This window comes from Pholis gunnellus, assembly GCF_910591455.1.
Source record: "Pholis gunnellus genome assembly, chromosome: 1".
Taxonomy (NCBI): Eukaryota; Metazoa; Chordata; class Actinopteri; order Perciformes; family Pholidae; genus Pholis; species Pholis gunnellus.
The window spans coordinates 5,536,878-5,557,294 of NC_136528.1; the positions used below are offsets into that span (position 1 = coordinate 5,536,878).

Consider the following 20,417-nt stretch of genomic DNA (forward strand, 5'->3'; position numbering starts at 1 on the left):
TGCCAAAATCATAGATTTTCATTGATCAGAATCTATAAATAAATCAAATGTAATTCATCAATAAAATTCATAATTCATACAATTAAAAATAGTAAATGTTAAAATTAATCAGCCTTATTAAGATAAGAAAAAAACAAGTACAACAAAAAACACCCCAATAATTGAATTTCAGAGTTGACGGTGTGCTAGAGTGAGCGAGACAACAGGTGTCATAAGTTCACGCGCGGAGCTGAAAGATGGCCGAGCCAAGAGGCAGAGCGCGCACACAGACGCGGTGACGACAAACCCTATTTATATTATTGCAAAGTAAAAGTTTACTTAAGTTTCTGCAAAGGCACGTGCTTCATTTAACACTTCTATATTGCATATTATGGCTTGTGTCCGTTTTTGATTCGGCATTAAAGTAACACACCTCTTTAATTAAAAAGTAAGTTTTCATAGTGTTGTATAGGGGAATACATTTAATATTAATTTAAATTAATTAATGTTGCCATTCAACTCTCCGCTGCATTAGTGCAGTAGTTCACATTTAAAATATATATATATAATGTCATCCAATTATAACAAGTGCCACCTTAAATGTGTAGTTTTGTTACAGAAGTCTGGTGTGACGCTCTCCCCGTGTTGGTGAGCGCAATGTGTTGTCGGGACGCGAGTCCTCAACGCCGGAGAGACGCACGCAGGACAGGAGGAGGACATGGTGTTCACGATCAAGACTTGACGTTGTAAAGACCGTAGGACATTTCATATTTATCTGTTTTTATTATTTGTTGTGGTATTCACAATATCAGTCTCTTGCTTCAGTGTCGAGTGAGTGAGTCGACTGTCGGTGGGCGACTGTTTTAACTGCGATGGCATTTCCTATAACAGGATAGCCATGTTTTAAAAACGCATCACTCTGTTTCATTTGCTGTTGTAATGTCGCATTTAGTTGAAGAGTTGTTTTTTTCCAGATGATAAAATAACAGTTTTGTCATTTCAGGAAAAGAGGGATGAAGCAGAAGTATTATTCTAACAAACAGCAGTGAGGAGTCTGCAGCCATGGACTTATTCAAACAACAGAAAGTGGAGGATTTCTATGAAATTGGTGAAGAGTTGGGAAGGTACAGACATGCATGCAGCATCTCTACTCATTTACTTCAGCATGGTGAAATATGTGCATATGTTATTTAATTTAATTTAATGAATAACGGTGAGATCTTTAATGCAAATCAGAATCCAAAATAGGAGATAGTGTGAATAAAGACACTTCCACACACGTCAGGCCATGACTACTTACATATAAAACGATGTGTCGCATTAGAAAAACCTGCATTAGATGGATAAATAAATACTTAGATACTTAGGGGATAAATACAACGATTAAAAGCAGAAACAACTAAAAACTAGAAAGTGAACTACAACTAAAAACTAGCACCATCCTCAAACTTTATATTTATTTATTACATACGTATTTCACTGACAAAACTTCTGCAATGCATTTTAATATGATATACAGTATATAAACAAATTTAAACTTATTTATGAAGAATCCAGTCATTGGAAATTAGGATTTATGGGAATCTATCTGGTATCTTTGTAGTTTGAGGACAATTCTTTGAAAATATCTTATGAGGCAGATTTAAAGTGTAACTATTATTTCATTACATATTGTTCTTGTTATCAGTTACAGTGAGTCAGACATCCGTAATATTAATATACAGGCAACAGCTTTTAACATCCGAAAGAAAAACGTGACCGTGATACCAGTAGTTGTGACAAGTTTGTGAGAGTTATTCATAGTTTTCTTTTGGTAATAGATCTCTTCATAAAGTACCACTTCGACTAGAAGATTTGAAAATGGAAGTTGCAGTACCAACAAGCATGAAGGTCACTTCACCCAGTTATTGCTTCGCTATTACAATATGGAAATTACACAGAATCATTAATTCCTTCTCAACAGGAGTCAAACTGTGTGAGTCAAAACTATACCTCTTTGACAGATGAATGTTTCTGTGTACCTCAGATTACACTGAAATACTACTGGTACGGTAGAACTTCACTGTAATTCTAACAGTGACCTATACTGTATTGCTGTGAAAGCAATGCATTCTGGGAATTTAGGACATCTACTACATTTTGATGACAATACGTTAACCGTATTTCTCTGCATCTCGCTGGTGAAACTGCTGCCAGTAAAATACTGTAATTGTTAAATTACATAGAATTACTGTATGTTATGATTACAGTAAGTTGCTGTAATTTCTACAGGATCTTACTGGTGAAATTCCTGCCTGTGATTTTACAGTAAGAAACATACTGTTGTATTTTAGGCCTAGTTTTGTTGCAGTGCGTCAGTCAGGTGGCGACAACTGTTCAGCATGTCGAGCTGCTTTTTAAAGGACTCTTCTATCTTTAGCTGCGGCTATTTCTACCTACTCCCAGACGGGCCGCAGATGAGGAAGTGGAGTGTTAGATTACAAGTGAACCAGAAATAAAGAGATGAAGCTATACAGTCCTTTGACCTCTTCAGTATTTTGAACACATCAAACCCAGTAATCACAATCCCGTCACAGCTCTGTAGCTCGTGTTATTGTGGGCTACACAATATTCAGTCAGCATTTAATAACACTAAAATATTAAAGTTACTGAATAAGTTGCTAAATTGTATTGACTCCCATTTAGCTTGTGTTGACCAGGAGTCATCAACAGGCTTGTCAGTGAGTGTTGGCAGGTGTGTTAACCATTTTGAATAATTGTCAACCAATTCTTCTTATCATGTAAAAAATAGGGAGGGCAGACAGGAAAGCGTGCTCCCCAAATACATATATTTTTATATTTACACCACGCTGCTGGACACCCAGGATGTATTGCTGGACCCGCTGGAGGGAAGGGAGGCACGGGAGAACCAGAACCAGGACTGAGAGGGGCAGACTGTCAGACCCTGCTTCAGTAAAATGAGAGGTTTTCTAAAGGGACTCTGGTGCTCAGAGACACTACCACTTTAGACCACAGGGACGACAGAACCACCACTAAATCAAAGATTTGTGTATGAAAAAGCCACTTTTATCTCAACACACAGCTCAGCGGACTGACTAAAAGTTACAGTGAGTGATCTATTGCTTGACCGACACTGACAATTTGAGCCCAATACTTTTATTCATATTTGACAATAAAAAAAAGGAAGCAGATGATATTCGCTTGTATACATTTTAAACAAACACATAACAAAGACTAAAACAATGATATCTCTTAAACTGTGTAATTGAAAGAATTTTACAGTAAAAAAATAAACTTGTCAGAGCTTTCTGGAAAACACATTTTCTCAAAATGACCTCAAACATTTCTTTGACATTTTTGCATTGCAATATTTTGACTAATATACTAATAAATATCAATATATCGATGATAAGCTGAAATGTTCCATTATGTTTGTTAGCGGTTAATAAAAACTACTGTAGTCCAGCCTCTCTTGCTTCTTCCAGACACGTAACTCTGTGACTCCTCCTCTGTGTTTCAGCGGGCAGTTCGCCATCGTGAAGCAATGCAGAGAGAAAAGCACGGGTCTGGAATTTGCCGCCAAGTTCATCAAGAAGCGGCAGAGCAGGGCGAGCTCTCGAGGCGTGCGGCGGGAGGAGATTGAGCGGGAGGTGGACATCCTGCAGCAGATCCAGCACGCCAACATCGTCACGCTGCACGCGGTCTACGAGAACCGCACTGACGTGGTGCTCATCCTGGAACTGTGAGTTATGGTTATTCATAAGTTATTCACAGCACTGTGGAGCATTTTAATCAGTTAATTACAGCGTATGATGCCTCTTTATAACAGTCTACATCCGTCATTACAAACTCACGATATGCTGCGAGACACAGAACTTTATCTTAAATTAGTAGACGTCCTTATGTGTTCAAACGTACCAAATATATACATACTGAATTTTGCATAAAACACATAAACAGAACATTTACATTTGTTGGAACGGTGCAGCCCCTCCGCAGCTTGGTAAAATGGGCGTTTAGTTTTGCATTATGCATGTATGGATTACGGTAATGAACTGTGTATGTGGATTATTAAAACTCATGTAAATTAGAGTAATGCATTGTTTAATTGGAATGCCAGCGAAATGAAAATAAGTTTAATAAGCGTCTAAATATCCTGTATGATGCACTTGATATATAGAAAATACCGTGAGCAAGTCAGAGCATGTTAGCTATTGTGCTATTCCTCTTTAATGTGTGCTTTCAACCTTTTATTCTGAAGGTCAGAGGTCAACACCAGACGTTGTATCTTTAGTTGGCTCAACCAAAAACGCAACAAACTATCTTTGTCATTTTCACAGTATATTGAGTGAAAAGGGTTCAAAACATTTAACTAACAGAAATCACCACGATACTTCCTCAGTTGGTTGTTTACATTAAAACAATTGTTACGCTAAAATCAATCATGTTTGAATATATAATATTGAGGAATTATCTAATGGTAACTTTTGGTGGATTTAGGAGAAATCTACAGACACAAATAGATAAAGTAGTAAAATAAATGTTTTCTTTTCACTGGTCTTTCCTTAAAGTTACTGTGAGGAACTTTTAACTGGTCCTGAACCAGTCTCAGTGTAGTCCTGATCCTCTATAAGACCTCCATCAGTAAAGAGACCATCAGAGAGAAGATGGTCTATTTCTATAGAGTTATTCTTAAAGCTCGTCATCGGAGCCACCGGGTCGGATTCTGGTGAAACCAGATGAAATCATGCAGGTTCACCAGAAACTCCTTCAGCTCAGACTCCAGGACCCAGGACGTATTACTGGACCTGCTGGAGGGAAGGGAGGCACGGGAGAACCAGAACCAGGACTGAGAGGAGCAGACTGTCAGACCCTGCTGCAGTAAAATGAGATGTTTTCTGAAGGGACTCTGGTGCTCAGAAACAGCTTTAGTCCACAGGGACGACAAAATCAACACTAAATGAAAGTTCTTTGTAGTGACTTTAAGGAATAGTAATAAACATTGATGAAGTTTTCATGAATGATTTGGATGATACGGGTTTGTGTTCCAGGGTCTCTGGAGGGGAGCTGTTTGACTTCCTGGCACAGAAGGAGTCTCTGAGCGATGAAGAGGCCACTCAGTTCATCAAGCAAATCCTGGAGGGGGTCAACTACCTCCACGCCAGGAAGATAGCCCACTTTGATCTCAAGGTTGGTCCAGACGAGACGTGATGCTACACTCTGCTTTCACTCTCATGTGTGGAGGAGACAGGGTGCTACCGTGGACTAACTTTCAACGAATATTCTGTGTTAAATTCAGAGAGACAATGTGCCATTTGGTATATAATAGCTTGAAAAGACAAACCGCTGTCGTTCTTTGGTAAAACAGTCGGTAGCAATCTATGACAAAATGATTCTACATGAACACAACTATAAAAACATATACGAATGTGCAATGAAGTTTGTTAGGTAATATGTGTTGATGATGTCTAATGTCAAGCGTTCGATCGTGTGACGAGACGTTATACGATGCCCGCCTCCAATTTATGATCAAGTGGGATTCATCACCTGGTTAGAGCACATTTGGACGGTTTAGAACATTTTGTGCATCTGGAGTCTGAACTGTTTTAAGAGAATGTTGCTGCTTGAGGCCCAACGTCACATTTCTGAGCCACTTCAGAGAGACACAAAAAGAGTCTGAACAACTCTACAGTCTGTGTCCAGAGGTTGTCCACTAGTTGAAGCTATTAGATGTGTTAAATCTAGAAAAATATGACTTGGGTGCACAGTTTTACTTACAGTACTTTTGAAATGATGAGTTTTGCACCTTTTGCATATCTTGAAGTCTGCTTTTTATTATTTGTAATTTAGAATAAATATCACGAGGGGAAACAATACAATAGTAACTTTTTTTACATTTTGAATTCACATAGATTTTTCTGAAACATTTTAAAACGTCTCATCTTCTCTCATCCGCAGCCTGAAAACATCATGCTGCTGGACAAGAATGTGCCGTTGCCCAGAATCAAACTCATTGATTTCGGTCTTGCCCACAAGATTGAAGCCGGCGTTGAGTTCAAGAACATCTTTGGAACACCTGAGTTTGTAGGTAAGAAACAAACGCAACCAAGAAACAACAAAAACTCCCGACACACCGGCAAAAGTGTAGTCAGAACAAGGTGGCCAGATAGCAAACAATTACGTTGGTGCAGCTGAGATGCTTTGACTCTCTAGTGTCCATAGTCTCCGTTATGTTCATCCAGGCTGAAAGTGTCCAGTCAGAGACACAGTCCAACGACGTCCAGTGAGAGTACTTTAGAAAAGGTGACTTAGATTGACGTTTAGCTCATAACACGCTCACAGAAAGTCCAATTGCTTTCTGATATAATCATTTAAAATCCAGACTGGCATTCCACAAGTTTATATAAACACATACAGTGTTTATGTACAAAGAAACACACACACACACACACACACACACACACACACAGAGTGACAAGAAGGTGAACACAAAGAAAAAAGAAATAAAAGGGCCAAAAAAGAATAAACTAAGCACTTAATAACTATATGCTATATATTATATTTATTTATTTGTTTGCGTTTTTGACGGGCTAAAAATGTCAACTTTGCACACTCATCAGAACTGGGTGTGACAAAAGGGCTCGATAGCGCCTCCTATGAATGTGGGTTCAGATGGTTGCTGCAACCTCACCACTAGATGGCACCAAATCCTAAACAATGTTTAGATCAAATGTAATGTTTTTTCAAATGCTGCTATTCATCCAATCTGAGTGAGTCACTCATCATCAACAGCGGGGGTGAGAGGAGGTTTCCATATCATTTTACCCAAAATTACAATAACAAGGACGAGGAGAACCTCACGTTCTCTGAATTAAAGACAGAAATTGCATTTGATTTGTTTGAAAGGTGCTTAATAAATACAACTTTATTGATTGATTGATATACTGTAGACATTGTTTTCTGATGTATTGAGTGATACACAGAGATATCTAAAATTATTTCTGCAAAAACCTTTGACTCTAATATTTCAATAACCTGCTTTTATCCAACGTTCACATTTAAGTTCTGGAAATTTATTTAAAAACATATTTAATAAGTGATTCCTCATCTGCAAATTTATCAAAAAACTATTTTCTTAATGTACGTAATAAACTGGGGAAGTTTATTTATGTACATTTGTTATTTCTTTACCCTTAAAAAGATCCATAAACTGTGACATCAGATATCAGCGGTAGCCATAGAGATCATATTCTGCACTCGTAATGTGTCAAACTGAACATGAATCTGCTGATTTGCTTTAACAGAGATGCATTCTGATCGTCATCTGTTTGCCTTTTAAGCACCGGAGATTGTCAACTATGAGCCGCTGGGATTAGAAGCTGACATGTGGAGCATCGGGGTCATCACCTACATCCTGCAAGTGAACCCACAAATACCTTGGTGTCACTTTTAGAGCACACGACCTAAACGTTCTGTGGTTCTTTGCTCCAGGCTGAGCGGTGCGTCACCTTTCCTCGGGGAGACCAAACAGGACACACTGGGGAACATTTCAGCCATAAATTATGAGTTTGACGAGGAGTTCTTCTGTCACACCAGCGAGCTGGCCAAGAAATTCATCAGCCAGCTGTTGGAGGAGGATAAGAAGTAAGACGTGGTGAACGACATTTTCCTCAGGGCCAATTTAAAGTTAATCTTTTTGTTTTGTGTAATGTTCTCCAGAATTACACAACTACTAGTAACATTTATTTTCTCTTACAGAAAAAGATTAACAATTCAAGATGCTCTTAATCACCCATGGATCAAGGTAAAGTTGAAATAGCCAGAGTTATAGATGAATTCAATTCTTTAATAACCTTTTTTTAAAGGTCTACGTTACAGTATAGCTGTTATAATGATGTTTCTCTTCTTTCCTTCAAAAATATCTATTTTACTGGGAGAGACAAGAGTATAATTCAGCCACTCAATGTAATACTTACATTTTAAATAGTTTTTACCCCAAAAGAAGAAGAATGAAATACAGTGAATTCTTATTATGTTTAACAATCCTGCTGTTTGGGGACATTTTTCAACATGTCTGACTTAGGTGTAGTGTGTATACATGAGCTGTTGTATAGACAGAAACTAACTCTCCCTTCTTTTAAAGTCCAACGAGCACAAGGAGGAAAATAAAGCCAAGGAGCCGAAGAAACGGGAGCGCCGCCAGCTGAAGACCAAGCGCCTGAGGGAGTACACCATCAAGTCCCACTCGAGCATGCCGCCCAACAACACCTACGTGAACTTTGAGCGCTTTGCCCAGGTGGTGGTGGACATCGACCAGATGGAGAGCTCTTTCGTGAGCCTGGCAGCGGCCCACGACTCCCTGCAAGAGGACATCGACGCCATGGTATCCATATACAACGAGAAGGAGGCCTGGTACAAGGAGGAGAGCGAAGACGTCCGCCATGAGCTCTCGCAGATCCGCTACGAGTTCCGTAAAGTGGAGGCCTTCAAGAGGAGCCTGCAGGACGACATGCAGGCCTTCAGCTCCGGCCTCGGCGCCGTCAGCAGCCGCTACCGGGAGAGGCAGAGCCACTTCGACGCGCTGCGTCTGGAGCTCAGCAACGAGCTGAAGTGGGTGCAGGAGGTGATGGGTTCTTTCCCCGCGGATGGAGGCGGTGGCGGGTACCCCGGCTGCAGCTTCTCCACCGTCTTCAACGACGATGTGAACGAAGCCCTGAAGGAGCTGCTGAACCGCTCCTGTGGAGGAGAGCTGCTGACGGGGATCAACCTGGACTTTGAAACCGGACAGCAACGATGATGGCAACCTGTAGCGGGGATTCTTCTGGTCAGAGAGAGAGCAGCTCTGCCTCTGGTCAGTATGTACTCAGCGGGATGGAGGGAGTGCTGCAATACTGCTGGTGGATCCACATGGACGGGAAGAGAGCTTTGGAGTTGGATTTCAAATACACAAAGCATGCAGAGAGGCAAATGCCAGCCAGGTGTTTCTGAGTGTTGGTCACCTGGTGCGATTCCACATGGAGAACCAGATGCCCATCGTCTCTGGAAGCAGTGTGTCTGAGACAGCCAATCCTACAAAGACACACACATACACACACACACACACACACACACACACACACACACACACACACACGTTCATGGCATGCATACAGAAGCAGTTCTCAACAGTTTTGAAGCTGAGGCACAATGTGCACAAGCAAAACAACGTGAAACCTTTCAGAGCTTTCAGCTACATTAGAATTTTAAATCAACCAGGTCCTGTCAACATGTGAGACATTACTGAGTACATATACTGTATATGTGCAGTGTGTATGAACATTGGAGTACATTCTCACTCTTGTGCACACTGCCTCACCCCGTGTTGACAACAGCTGCTGGCCTGCAGAACATCCTCTCTCTCTCTCTCTCTCTCTCTCTCTCTCTCTCTCTCTCTCTCTCTCTCTCTCTCTCTCTCTCTCTCTCTCTCTCTCTCTCTCTCAGGCTGAATTAGCTGCTGTTAACTCAAAGTCTGAGCACAGTCACTGGTGTCAGGAGGAAATTACCAGAATGTTGGCACACTTTAACAATCATTTGTCTTGTGTTCATTTGTTCTGAGTTGTTATTGCTTTGTGTCCCCATTTCCCATGCTTGACTTTTGAATCCCACTTTTTTGTTACATTCTGTATAAAGAATTAAAATGCTCTTTGTAAACAGAGTCGACAGAAACAGATTTGCATCTCAGTCTCAGATAAGATAACGTTTTTAGTTTCCAATAAGGTAATCAAATACATCGTCAGTTCTTTTACAGAATGGATCACTGGATTTTGTTTGTAATTTCTTTCTTGTTAATCCTCCAACCACAGAAACATAACTTTATTTCTTCTTACCCTTTTTATAAGCTAATTATTATTAAATTGAGGAAATACTCACAGCCCAAGTTTACTGTAACTACCTAGTAAGAAATCCTAACGCACACCTATCACTGTAGATGTTTTAGAGTTTCAGAAATACTGAGTTCATAAATCCAAGTGACATCGATATTTAGCATCATTTTCACTAGATTTTATTTTCTAATCTAAGGGTCTACATGTTTTAAAGTCTTCTCCACATTCTCAACAAAATATGTATTCTTGTATTTGTTGTGCTCCTTTAACTTGTGCATTATTAATCATAAAGCCTCTTTCATCATCCCTACATGTAATGAGATTACATTCAATCACCTTTAGAATACATTTATTCACGGCTCTGGAACAAAAACAGTCAAAAGGAAAATAATTGAGTGACAATTAAAAATATATAATAAATTCAAATAAATGATTACAATGTTGTCCCACCCTTATTGAGTATATTTTAAATAATAAAGAAAGTTGTATTAATCTGGTAAAGCATCACGTTATAATACACAACTGTATATTCTGCATAATCAATAAAGTGTCATTGCGTTGATACAACACAAGGTGGTGCAGCTATTATGTTTATTGTGAGTCCAACATCAGCAATTTCATCTGCAACAGCTGAATGTAGGTCACTCAGTGAAATAATTCAAATATTGTATTAAAAACAACATAATAATACATTATTTATTCCCTCACATATTTTTAGTTTAGTGTCACTTATAGATTTGTGGCTGAATTCATACTTTTTTGTTATTTCAATGTTAATCCAAAAAGAAGGAAAATGTCAAATTAGATTTTCAGTAAAATTATTCTGTATTGTTTGTTGTCAGAATCAGAATTAGAAACCGTTTATTGCCAATGTATGTTGCACATACAAGGAATTTGTCATGGTGATTGGTGCATAACATTAAACAATCAACAACAATCAACACAGTGCAAGAAATAGAAACATATTAAAATGTACAATAGAGTATAAAAGAATATAAAATAAAGTGCACAAGAAACAGATAACAGTAGCCTACTATAAACAAGTATGATGAAGTGTAATGTAAAGTGTCAAGTGTGTTGAAATGAAGAAACAGGGAAGGGATGTAAGAAGAAATGTATAATTCATAATAATAATAATAACAATAACTTCATTTATATAGCACTTTTAAGGCGATAATACAACAGAAAGATCAACAGTGAGGATCAACAAAGCAACACAACTATAGTGAGAGTTAAACCTGATAAAACACAACAACAGATTAAACGAAAAAAAATAAAAACAGTCGATATGATAAAAAATCAAATCAAAAATAAAATAAAATAAAATCGAACTATGACAACACGTAGCAGGTTTTACTATATATGATTTGTATGTAGATATATGTATAATAGACTACATAATACAAAATTCAACATAATGAATTATATTATATTACAACTTTAACCCTTTCACAGTGTGAAAGTTAATCGTAACCTTTTTCTGTTGTCTAAAAATGTCTTATTCAGCGTTCAGTTGTACTTAGCTTCACTCAATCACGTCACGTCTGGTTGCAAAAAACCAAGATGGCGACGGACAAAAACCAAGATGGCGACGGCCAAAAACCAAGATGGCGACGGCCAAATTGTCAAACTCGAGGCTTCAAAATGTAAGTTCACAAACCAATGGGGGACATTTACAGTCTACGGTTTCTTTTGAAGTTTCGTCTGTAGTCATTTTCCTGATGAAAATGCAATTCATTCATCACTAACGATCTCTTTGACATTAATTTATAACCAAAGTCAGGTATAAAAATATTTAAAATATTTAATGCATATTTCCATATAGTCCATTCCTCTCGAAAGGGCAATGTTTTTACTTTATTTAGCTTTTTGTACAATTAATGTTCCTTGGAATAATTAGTTACATTATTATACTTGTATTACGTTTGCATTTGTATAAATCAAGTTCTTATTCACTTACATATTGAGACTCCACCATAACTCACGAACCTTAATTCTAAAAAAAGACATTTTGAAATCAGTTATCTGAAAAAATATTTGAAAAAAGTGATTTACAAGTTTTGTTCAGATGACGTTTTGTAGTCTCATTTAACCACCTTTTTTTTTTTTTACAAGAAACCTAAATAAATAAAATACAACACTGAATAAATTGTTTATGGTGAAACAGTTAAAAAAAAGTAAAAATAAGAGCGATAACATACAAAATAAGATATGTATAAATACTAAAACCATAGCAGAAAACCACATAATGTCAGACTTAATAATAAGCAATAATAATAAAAACAACCGTAAAATTATAAAACAGCTTTGTTACATTCCACCAACGTTGAGGAGACAGGTCATCTTCAGGGAAAAATGATGGGACTTAATACAAATTATGAACATTACTCATTAATATTTAGTAATAGAAAAACAGTACTGTAGTCAAATGTGTTTTAATAAACTGTGTTGTTTAATAACAAGTCATTAATCAAGATCAGAATCAGGCTAGTTTAATAAAAGAAGAAAATAATTAATTGTAAATTGATTAGATAATATTGAGACAATAGTGAGATAATAGTGAGATAATAGTGAGATAATAGTGAGATAACATTGAGATAATAGTGAGATAACATTGAGATAATAGTGAGATAATAGTGAGATAATAGTGAGATAACATTGAGATAATAGTGAAATAATAGTGAGATAATCGTGAGATAACATTGAGATAACATTGAGATAATAGTGAGATAACATTGAGATAATAGTGAGATAATAGTGAGATAACATTGTGATAATAGTGAAATAATAGTGAGATAATAGTGAGATAACATTAAGATAATAGTGAGATAATAGTGAGATAACATTGAGATAATAGTGAGATAATAGTGAGATAACATTGAGATAATAGTGAGATAATAGTGAGATAACATTGAGATAATAGTGAAATAATAGTGAGATAATCGTGAGATAACATTGAGATAATAGTGAGATAATAGTGAGATAACATTGAGATAATAGTGAGATAATAGTGAGATAACATTGAGATAACAGTGAGATAATAGTGAGATAACAGTGAGATAATAGTGAGATAATAGCGAGATAATAGTGAGATAACATTGAGATAATAGTGAGCGTTGTCAGCATCAGGTAGATTACAGAGATCCTGCTGAGAGAAGCTGGCTGTGACGTCACACAGAGCGCGCGCGTGTGTTGAGAGAGAGAGAGAGAGAGAGAGAGAGAGAGAGAGAGAGAGAGAGAGAGAGAGAGAGAGAGAGAGAGAGAGAGAGAGGTACGCGCGCGGCGAATCCCCATCACAAACCAAGATGGCGGCGGAGTGGACAGCCGGCTCGGCACAGTGACGGGTGGACAGCTAACGCTTGGACACTGAGATAAAAAAAAACAAAAGAAAAAGAGAGAAGACTACCAACCACACCTGCTACAGGCCGCATCACCTTTATTTTCTTCTCCCCCGTTACCGACACTGGTGTGATGAAACAGCGCCGGTAGACGACACAGGAGGAGAAGTTGTGTGTGTGTGTGTGTTTGACGTCCACAAGCGACGGTAAGTACGAGAGGATGAACCGTTATAGTGGCTGACTGGCTGGGGAGGGATTTACCGAACAGCTGCTAGTTACAACCGTTACAACCGTTACAACCGTTACAACAAAGAACCGTTACAACCATTACAACCGTTACAATAAATAACCGTTACAACCGTTACAATAAGGAGCCGTTACAACCGTTAAATTAAGGAACCGTTTCAGCCGTTACAACGTTAATTCTGACCCTCGCGTGTCACCTTCGCCGCTTCATTCGTACTGTAATATGTGCTACAGGTTGTTCCCAATTAACATGCAAATGTATGAATGTTTTAGTCTCCTGTGCTGCGTGTACATGAGACAACTACACGTTACACCTGTGGTGATGTATGTCTGTTTTACCCGCTGTTAAGAAAATATAAACCCCCAAAACACCATGCTTCCCTCCTTAGCCATTTATTTTAGGTTCAGTTTTTTAGTCTCAGAAAATGCCTCTCTCGCTTTAAGTTTCTATTTATAAGGCAGAGTCATTTCATGAATGCTTTGTAAAGCAATTTAAATCTAATCCATTATTTTTAAGCCCAATATCACAAATTTGCCTAAAGAGTTCTTTACAATCTGCACATCATAGTTGTCATATACTTCTGTCCTCAGACACTCGATTCACATCAGGAAAAAAAATCATCTTTAAAAACAATAGAAGCAACAGAGGACAGACCTGCAGTAGATGTGTGCAGAATAGACACACAATAAAACCACAGTAGAGTCAGTGGAACAGCAATAAGAGTAAGGAAAATAAATAAAGTAAAAAATTCACCTTCAATAGAAAACGTAAAATACAACAACAAAGATTAAGTACAAGAGTAAAAATGCAGTGTGTATAAGAAGTGATACTAACACCAGTGTCTACTAAAATAGAATAACATTGAGCGTGATATTTACATTTGTTTTATTTAGTATATTATAAGTATTATTTAATGCAGCCTTGTAGGTATAACTCATGTGTACGTCTGGAGGATGTGTTCACTGATATTGCGGTGCATCGCTGCAAAATATGTGTCGCAGAAATGTTAGCAAACCAAGCCCCATAAAGAAAAAGAATGACTCCCCTTCACGTTGTTTAGCGGTGTCGCACACACACACGCACACACACACACACACACACACTGGTGACTACGGTCAAATCCTACATGTGACAGAAATACCAAGTCTTGTCATTTAACAAACCTCAGCTCCGCTCCACATACCAGAAAGGTAACCTACACTCCTACCCTGTGAATCCTCTGCCTGCTTTTTGTTTTCTCTTCTCATATCGGGGGGGATTTGTCACGGTGAGATTCTGTTGTGGTGCACAGTGATGGACGGGATGTTTGTGTTGCTGTGTCTGGTCATGTTCGAAGGTACAGTAAAGGTTTGCCCTGTTGGAATGCCAGAGAGGAAAGAGAGAGTCGTACTTTTAAAATGACGTACGGCACCACGAGTGCCACAATGACGTGGATTGCATCGGTTTTGCCTGACTGGACGGTGTCCCGTCCATCCAAGGAGAGTATTTTACGGGAGCGAGTAAAAGATCAAAAGACCAGACAGCTAGACGGTGTCTGCTGAGCTGATTAAAGACTTCAGGGTACTGTCTGCCATCCTGGTTCCTCCGATCCTGACACCATGTTGTCCTCATGTAACTAACACCAAATGTCCTTTTCCTGTGGCAGCGACGGGGTTCAGACCTGGAGGCTCAGGGTGCAGGTTTTTTTTCCCATCTTGCGTAATTCAGTGAAAACAAACAAAGTGGGCAAATATGAGTCCCACTTCATAGAGCTGTCAGTCACAGAATGTGTGCTCATATTCATTTATTTCACTATAGCATTCACGTTTACTTGTTCTGCATGTAGTCTGATGTGTGAGCCATATGGTAACCTCCGGTTCTGAAGAGTGAAGCCAAAGCTTCATGTGTTAAACCTGCATTCGCTCTAGTGTCCACCAGGGGGCGACTCCTCTGGTTGTATAGAAGTCTATGAGAAAATGACTCTACTTCTCTCTTGATGTATTACCTCAGTAAACATTGTAAACATGAGTTTATGGTCTCAATCTCTAGTTTCAAGTCTTCTTCAATACAGCATGATGTTCATTTAGTAAATGATGGTCCATTTAGAGTCAAACAGACCATAAAGCAGTGGATGCTTTAGGGCGGGGCTACACAGTGATTGACAGGTCTCTACCAAGGCGTTGTCCGGTCTGGGAGTTGTCCCTGTTTTTGTCCCTTTTTACTTCATGAAAGTTAATTGTAACATTTTGGTAGCCTAAAAATGTCTTAATCTGAGGCGGTTTATGTTGTTGTGACGTGTTCTAATATTATATAACTTCATGCAACAGTTCATGTTTACTTTAAATAGCGTAGTATAGGTGGACTTGTCTATGGTTATGATATTGCTGTTATTTTCTTTGTTGTTTTTCACAGTTACAGTGCTGTTAGTTCCTTACTACGCATGCTTAAAGAAGTTTAGGGACATCGTGGTGCTAGTGAGATGCAGCAAAGTGTGCAAAGCTTTATATCATATCAGAGATGTAACTCTGCAGTGACGTTGTAATCTATCTTCAAATAAACCCCTATTCAGCGTTTTCCCTGCCTTGAGAGTACATTGTAATGAACATAATAATTATGATACATTATAGTCAAACTAATGCATGTTATCACCAGATTTAAGTTAGTTTCTAACTGTCCAACAACTTCACACTGATTCTTTACTCTTATCTCATCTCGTCTTAATACAACAGTTATTAACGATAACTTATATTTACATGTTTAATGCTGTGGTTGATACTCACATGTGGAGGCAGTAAAAGAGATGTAAACGCTAGACATGAGAATAAAACTCTCTGCTCTGTTTCCTGCTCCTGTGTGAGTGTTAAAATAGTCTCTGATGATTTCTGTTGGATGGTTGATGCAACATGGTGGGCCTAGAAATAAATTCCTACTCTTTAGTCTGTTTACATTACAAACATGCACAGTGCATCACAATCAGCTCTTAGCTTTCGTATTTCCTTAAAAGATATCAATAATGAATAAAAAACTTTTGTTTAAACCTCTGGATGAGATTTCTTCACATAGAATTATTTATACCGAGATGTTCAAACCCACTAAAATCACATAGTTGGATCCAGCTTTTAAAAAAAAGCTTCTTGAGTATTATTTTGTTTTTCTTCACCTTTGTTCTTACTATAATACCTGAATATCTTTGTTCCAGTAAAGAAACTAAAACATTACCCTTTACTGTACTTTGATGTTATCTTAATACTAACAGGTGTACAGAAAACATTCCTTAAATGAAACACAAATTAAATACACAAATTATGACAATAGGTAAAACATGAAATCAAGAGTCAATATTATTGTGAAGTATTGAGAAGGTATAGAATAATAAGATAATAATAAGATTGGTAGAGACGAAGCCACAAACCTAATACTTGACTAACAAGCAGAATCGATGTGTGTCAGGGATGATAAAAGCAGGATATTGTTTAAAGGTTTATATGCAATGTAGCTGTTCTAGAAAACAAAACGATTTGCATGCAGAACAACAGAGCAGGATTACATGTTCCCAGGGAATGGCATCCACAAACACTAATTAGCTGTAAGCCCAGAGCATCGTCTGCAGGACGCAGCCTCGTTTGGTGGCATCTGGTGCTTCGGCAAGATGAATTTATGGCGTCGGGCGCCGATCTCATCATCTAAAGTGAGATTCATAGCTCCTAGCAAAGTCGTCTGTTAGGATACAAATAAACAAACACATCTCGCTCTGTTCAGTTGTCCTTTTGTGTTTGCAGTGTGTGAACTGAGTGAATAGAGACTGGTGCAGTCAGGGGTTGTGGTTTAGTTTTAAGGGATTGACCCTTTGGAGAGCCAGACAGGTGCTCAGATTGAATGGGTAGATTGGGAGGACTCAAGTACAGCTCCACTAGTAGCACTGCTTCACATTCAGAAGAAAGTACTGAGAGAACTTTTCTTTCAATAGATTTAACTGGAACTTTCTTAGATGTGGCCGCTGGTGAAGACTTGTCTGCTGTTGTGTGGTCTACTGGGTTCACAAGGGTAACGGATTATTCCACCGCCGTCTTTCCTTCTCTTCCCATCATTCAGACACAAAGGGACGCTTATCAGGAGAGGCTTTAGGCGTCCCTAAGTCAAAGCTGCCAGACTCCACAGTTAAATAAAAAAGAGGTCACGCCGGAAAACAAACGTGCGAATCACTTTCTCAGACTTGAAGGCAAAACAGAGCTTTTTACTTTCTGCCAGCTCGGGAATTAAAAGATCAGGCTGTGAGAGGAGGCATGTCGGTGAGATCAGGTTTCCTGTATACGTGGTATGAATTCCCACAGGGCTCTATGCGTTAGCGCTTCTCTGTGCTAATACTGTACACAGAGCCAGGACGGTAACCTCTTGTATGGGATTGTGATCCCAGTATTTACCTTGATATCTGTTTACTACAATATGACTTTGAAATGCATTTTCTCGCCCTGACGTGGTGGTTGTGAGCGTAAATGTCTGTAAATGAAGGATTTGGAGGCTCAATAAAAAAATCAGACTGCAGAGGAGGCTGCTAGATTCTTATATACAAATTATGATAACGGTTAATCTGATCAATATTGAGATCGTTATTATTTATCACAATTATTCATAGATTTTTAGGGACAAAATAGTTTTATTGCACTTTCACATTGTAAGCGATGTTGTGCTACATTCCTGCTGATGTACAAGCCGCTTGGTTAACAAAAGACTGACGTTATATTTTCTTTTCTGCGATATGACAAAATGCAGGAAATTCACTCAACATTTTGTCGGCTATAGGTGAAATGCATCAATCTGGTGCACTTTGAAAGCAAAATGAAGAGCCGAAATACACAATTTAGTTTGTGTGCTCTATCATAAACACATTGCTTGTATAGATATGATAGATGTTGTATATATATGACAAGAAACGCTTCATAAGCTGGAGGTGACAGTCGGCTTTGTCAGCTTATTCACAGCCTCTTATTTATTCTGTTTTCCGTTCTCCAGATGTAATCAGTGATGTTAATGGGATCAGTTGCTGGCAGGTGAAGTCTGTCACTGCTGTGTCTCACGCTGCTGCGTCACCGTGCATCACGCTTTGTGCTTAATTATCCACAACAAACACACATTTTAAAACATCTTTTATGTTATGTAGGTCAAGACCTGGCAGGGAGTTGTTTTTGCGAGGCTCACCAATGCTTTTATACTGAAGCGCCTCACAGTAGCATCAGCATATTCATGTGTGCTGTAGGTTAGGGCACAGATAGCTCAGCCTCACATTGCTATTCCCATGGATCCTCCTCTCTACTTAGTTAACAGGGTTCTGATCTGTTGAATCTCCTGCTCTGACGAGTGAAGGAGACGGCTAAACACTGAATCATTCACTGCTTCACACTGTAACCTTGATGCTGGTTTGTTGTGCATTTCACAGAGCTGAGACACTTTAGATCAGTTTGTGTTTTTTAGTAGCTGAAAGTGAGAAGTCCGTGGTTATTCAGGAGACCAGATGGTGTTTTCTGCTGTTTACCTTTCGTCTACATTTGCCGTTGTCCGTTCCGTCCACATCTACCGGCATCGAAACGGGTTTAACATGGTTAACCCTCTGAACCCCAAAACCGGCCGGCACGATGGGAAAGCATGTTTTCTTGAAACACCCCCAAAAACGACAGCATTTATCGTAGCCAGAAGCTGTACAAATAAATGTCTGCTGACATCCTGCCAGCAGAAAGAAAAATAAATGAATAAAATGGTTCTGATGACGACTTGTTCATCCCAAAAACTCCTTCAAACTTTTTAAATCTTACGTTGATTTCAAGTCACAACGTCCTGTTCTGCCAGTGTTGCCAGGTGTGTTATAATTATTACATTTATAAGATAATTTACCCTTTTGTCACAGTATCACTTATCAGCTCTTATAATTATTAATGAAAGGTTACAGAGCTGATTTGGAGCCAGCCTGACTATCTACTGTACATTAACTAATGTCAACAATGTGTGACACAAAGCTGACCCTGGATCTGTCCTGATGCCGCTCACATTACATGAAGAGAATAATCGATTTGCTGTCAACCATTAAATGAATGGGCTGCTATTACTATTACTGTATTTGTTAATAGTAAAAGCTTCTTAATTAAATGTGAATATTTTCTGGTTTCTTTTGTGCTCTGTGACGGTAAACTGAATATCTTTGAGTTGTCATTTGAGGACGTCATCTTGGTCTTTGGGAAACACTGGTTGACACTTTTCACCATTTTATGACATTTTATAGTTCAAATAACTAGTTTATTAATCGACAATGAAAATAAATGTTAGTAACATGTTTCCATGTCCTCATAATGAAGCTGGTTCTGTAGTCTGGGTCCGCTGCAGTCAACTTAATGAACCCTGGGTGTATCGGGACCTTTGGCACAGATTTATATAAGCTGCAAACTCTGGATTTAAAATGTTCCATATTGTATTCTAATTCTGGAGTCTGTGTGACATTACTTGGTAACGCCGAGGTCTGACAGCATCGTTGCTCATATTTTACAATCTAAAAACTCCACGCTTTGGCCAAGTACCAAGTACTTCATTTGTGTCTCTGTAAGTGGCATCTTAAAGAGAGTTGACTCACCTCTGCACCGCTGACTGAGTTTTGCCGAAACCCCCCCAAAAATATACACTTGTCGTTGTGCTTTTTCTTTCTGTCACTGATTGGCCTAAACAAAGTGAAATGTTTGTGACTGACTCCGAATGCCTCATTAGTCTGGATCACCATGTTTATAGTTACCTTAAAATGAAATAGCGAGATTGACTTCCTTTGTTTCGTTCTATTAAAAAAAGAAAAGAGCAACAAACAGTCACATACCTAATTAAAAATCAGGTTAATGCATCCTGACGATCTCCTATACACACACACACACACACACTCACAGACACACACACACACTCACACACACACTGTCTCCATCTACGAGCAGTTAAAGTGCATGTTTAGTGCTGGTTGTCGTGTAATTATAGTGATGGTGA

General features: G+C 38.5%; 2 protein-coding genes across 3 annotated transcripts in view; both read left to right on the forward strand.

Annotated features, from left to right (window-relative positions):
• The first annotated feature begins 605 nt into the window (after positions 1 to 605).
• On the forward strand, positions 606 to 10,344 carry dapk2a (death-associated protein kinase 2a). 2 transcript variants are annotated; one of them, XM_079159682.1, is made up of 9 exons: positions 606 to 725; positions 983 to 1,103; positions 3,500 to 3,721; positions 5,031 to 5,169; positions 5,938 to 6,067; positions 7,320 to 7,395; positions 7,471 to 7,623; positions 7,738 to 7,783; positions 8,123 to 10,344. In XM_079159682.1, the coding sequence occupies exons 2-9, from the start codon at positions 1,042 to 1,044 to the stop codon at positions 8,774 to 8,776; spliced, it is 1,482 nt and encodes a 493-aa protein (XP_079015808.1). In that variant the 5' UTR covers positions 606 to 725; positions 983 to 1,041; the 3' UTR covers positions 8,777 to 10,344. The 2 variants fall into 2 exon arrangements, with proteins under 2 accessions (XP_079015808.1, XP_079015807.1); XM_079159681.1 differs by having other exon boundaries at positions 643 to 734.
• Positions 10,345 to 13,185: 2,841 nt separating this feature from the next.
• Positions 13,186 to 20,417, forward strand: part of LOC306698129 (C-myc promoter-binding protein-like) — a 64,032-nt gene continuing 56,800 nt past the window's right edge. The window contains exon 1 of the mRNA XM_079162308.1: positions 13,186 to 13,386. The gene's annotated coding sequence lies outside the window, so the exon portion shown is untranslated. The remainder of the gene's footprint in view (positions 13,387 to 20,417) is intronic.

What these genes read in the sequence shown, in the direction of transcription:
- dapk2a (XM_079159682.1), top strand. Translation starts at nt 1,042, where the DNA reads ATGGACTTATTCAAACAACAGAAAGTGGAGGATTTCTATGAAATTGGT. An exon ending in CTGTTGGAGGAGGATAAGAA is followed by an intron (nt 7,624 to 7,737) that starts GTAAGACGTGGT and finishes TTTCTCTTACAG; the next exon opens with AAAAAGATTAACAATTCAAG. An exon ending in TTAATCACCCATGGATCAAG is followed by an intron (nt 7,784 to 8,122) that starts GTAAAGTTGAAA and finishes CTTCTTTTAAAG; the next exon opens with TCCAACGAGCACAAGGAGGA.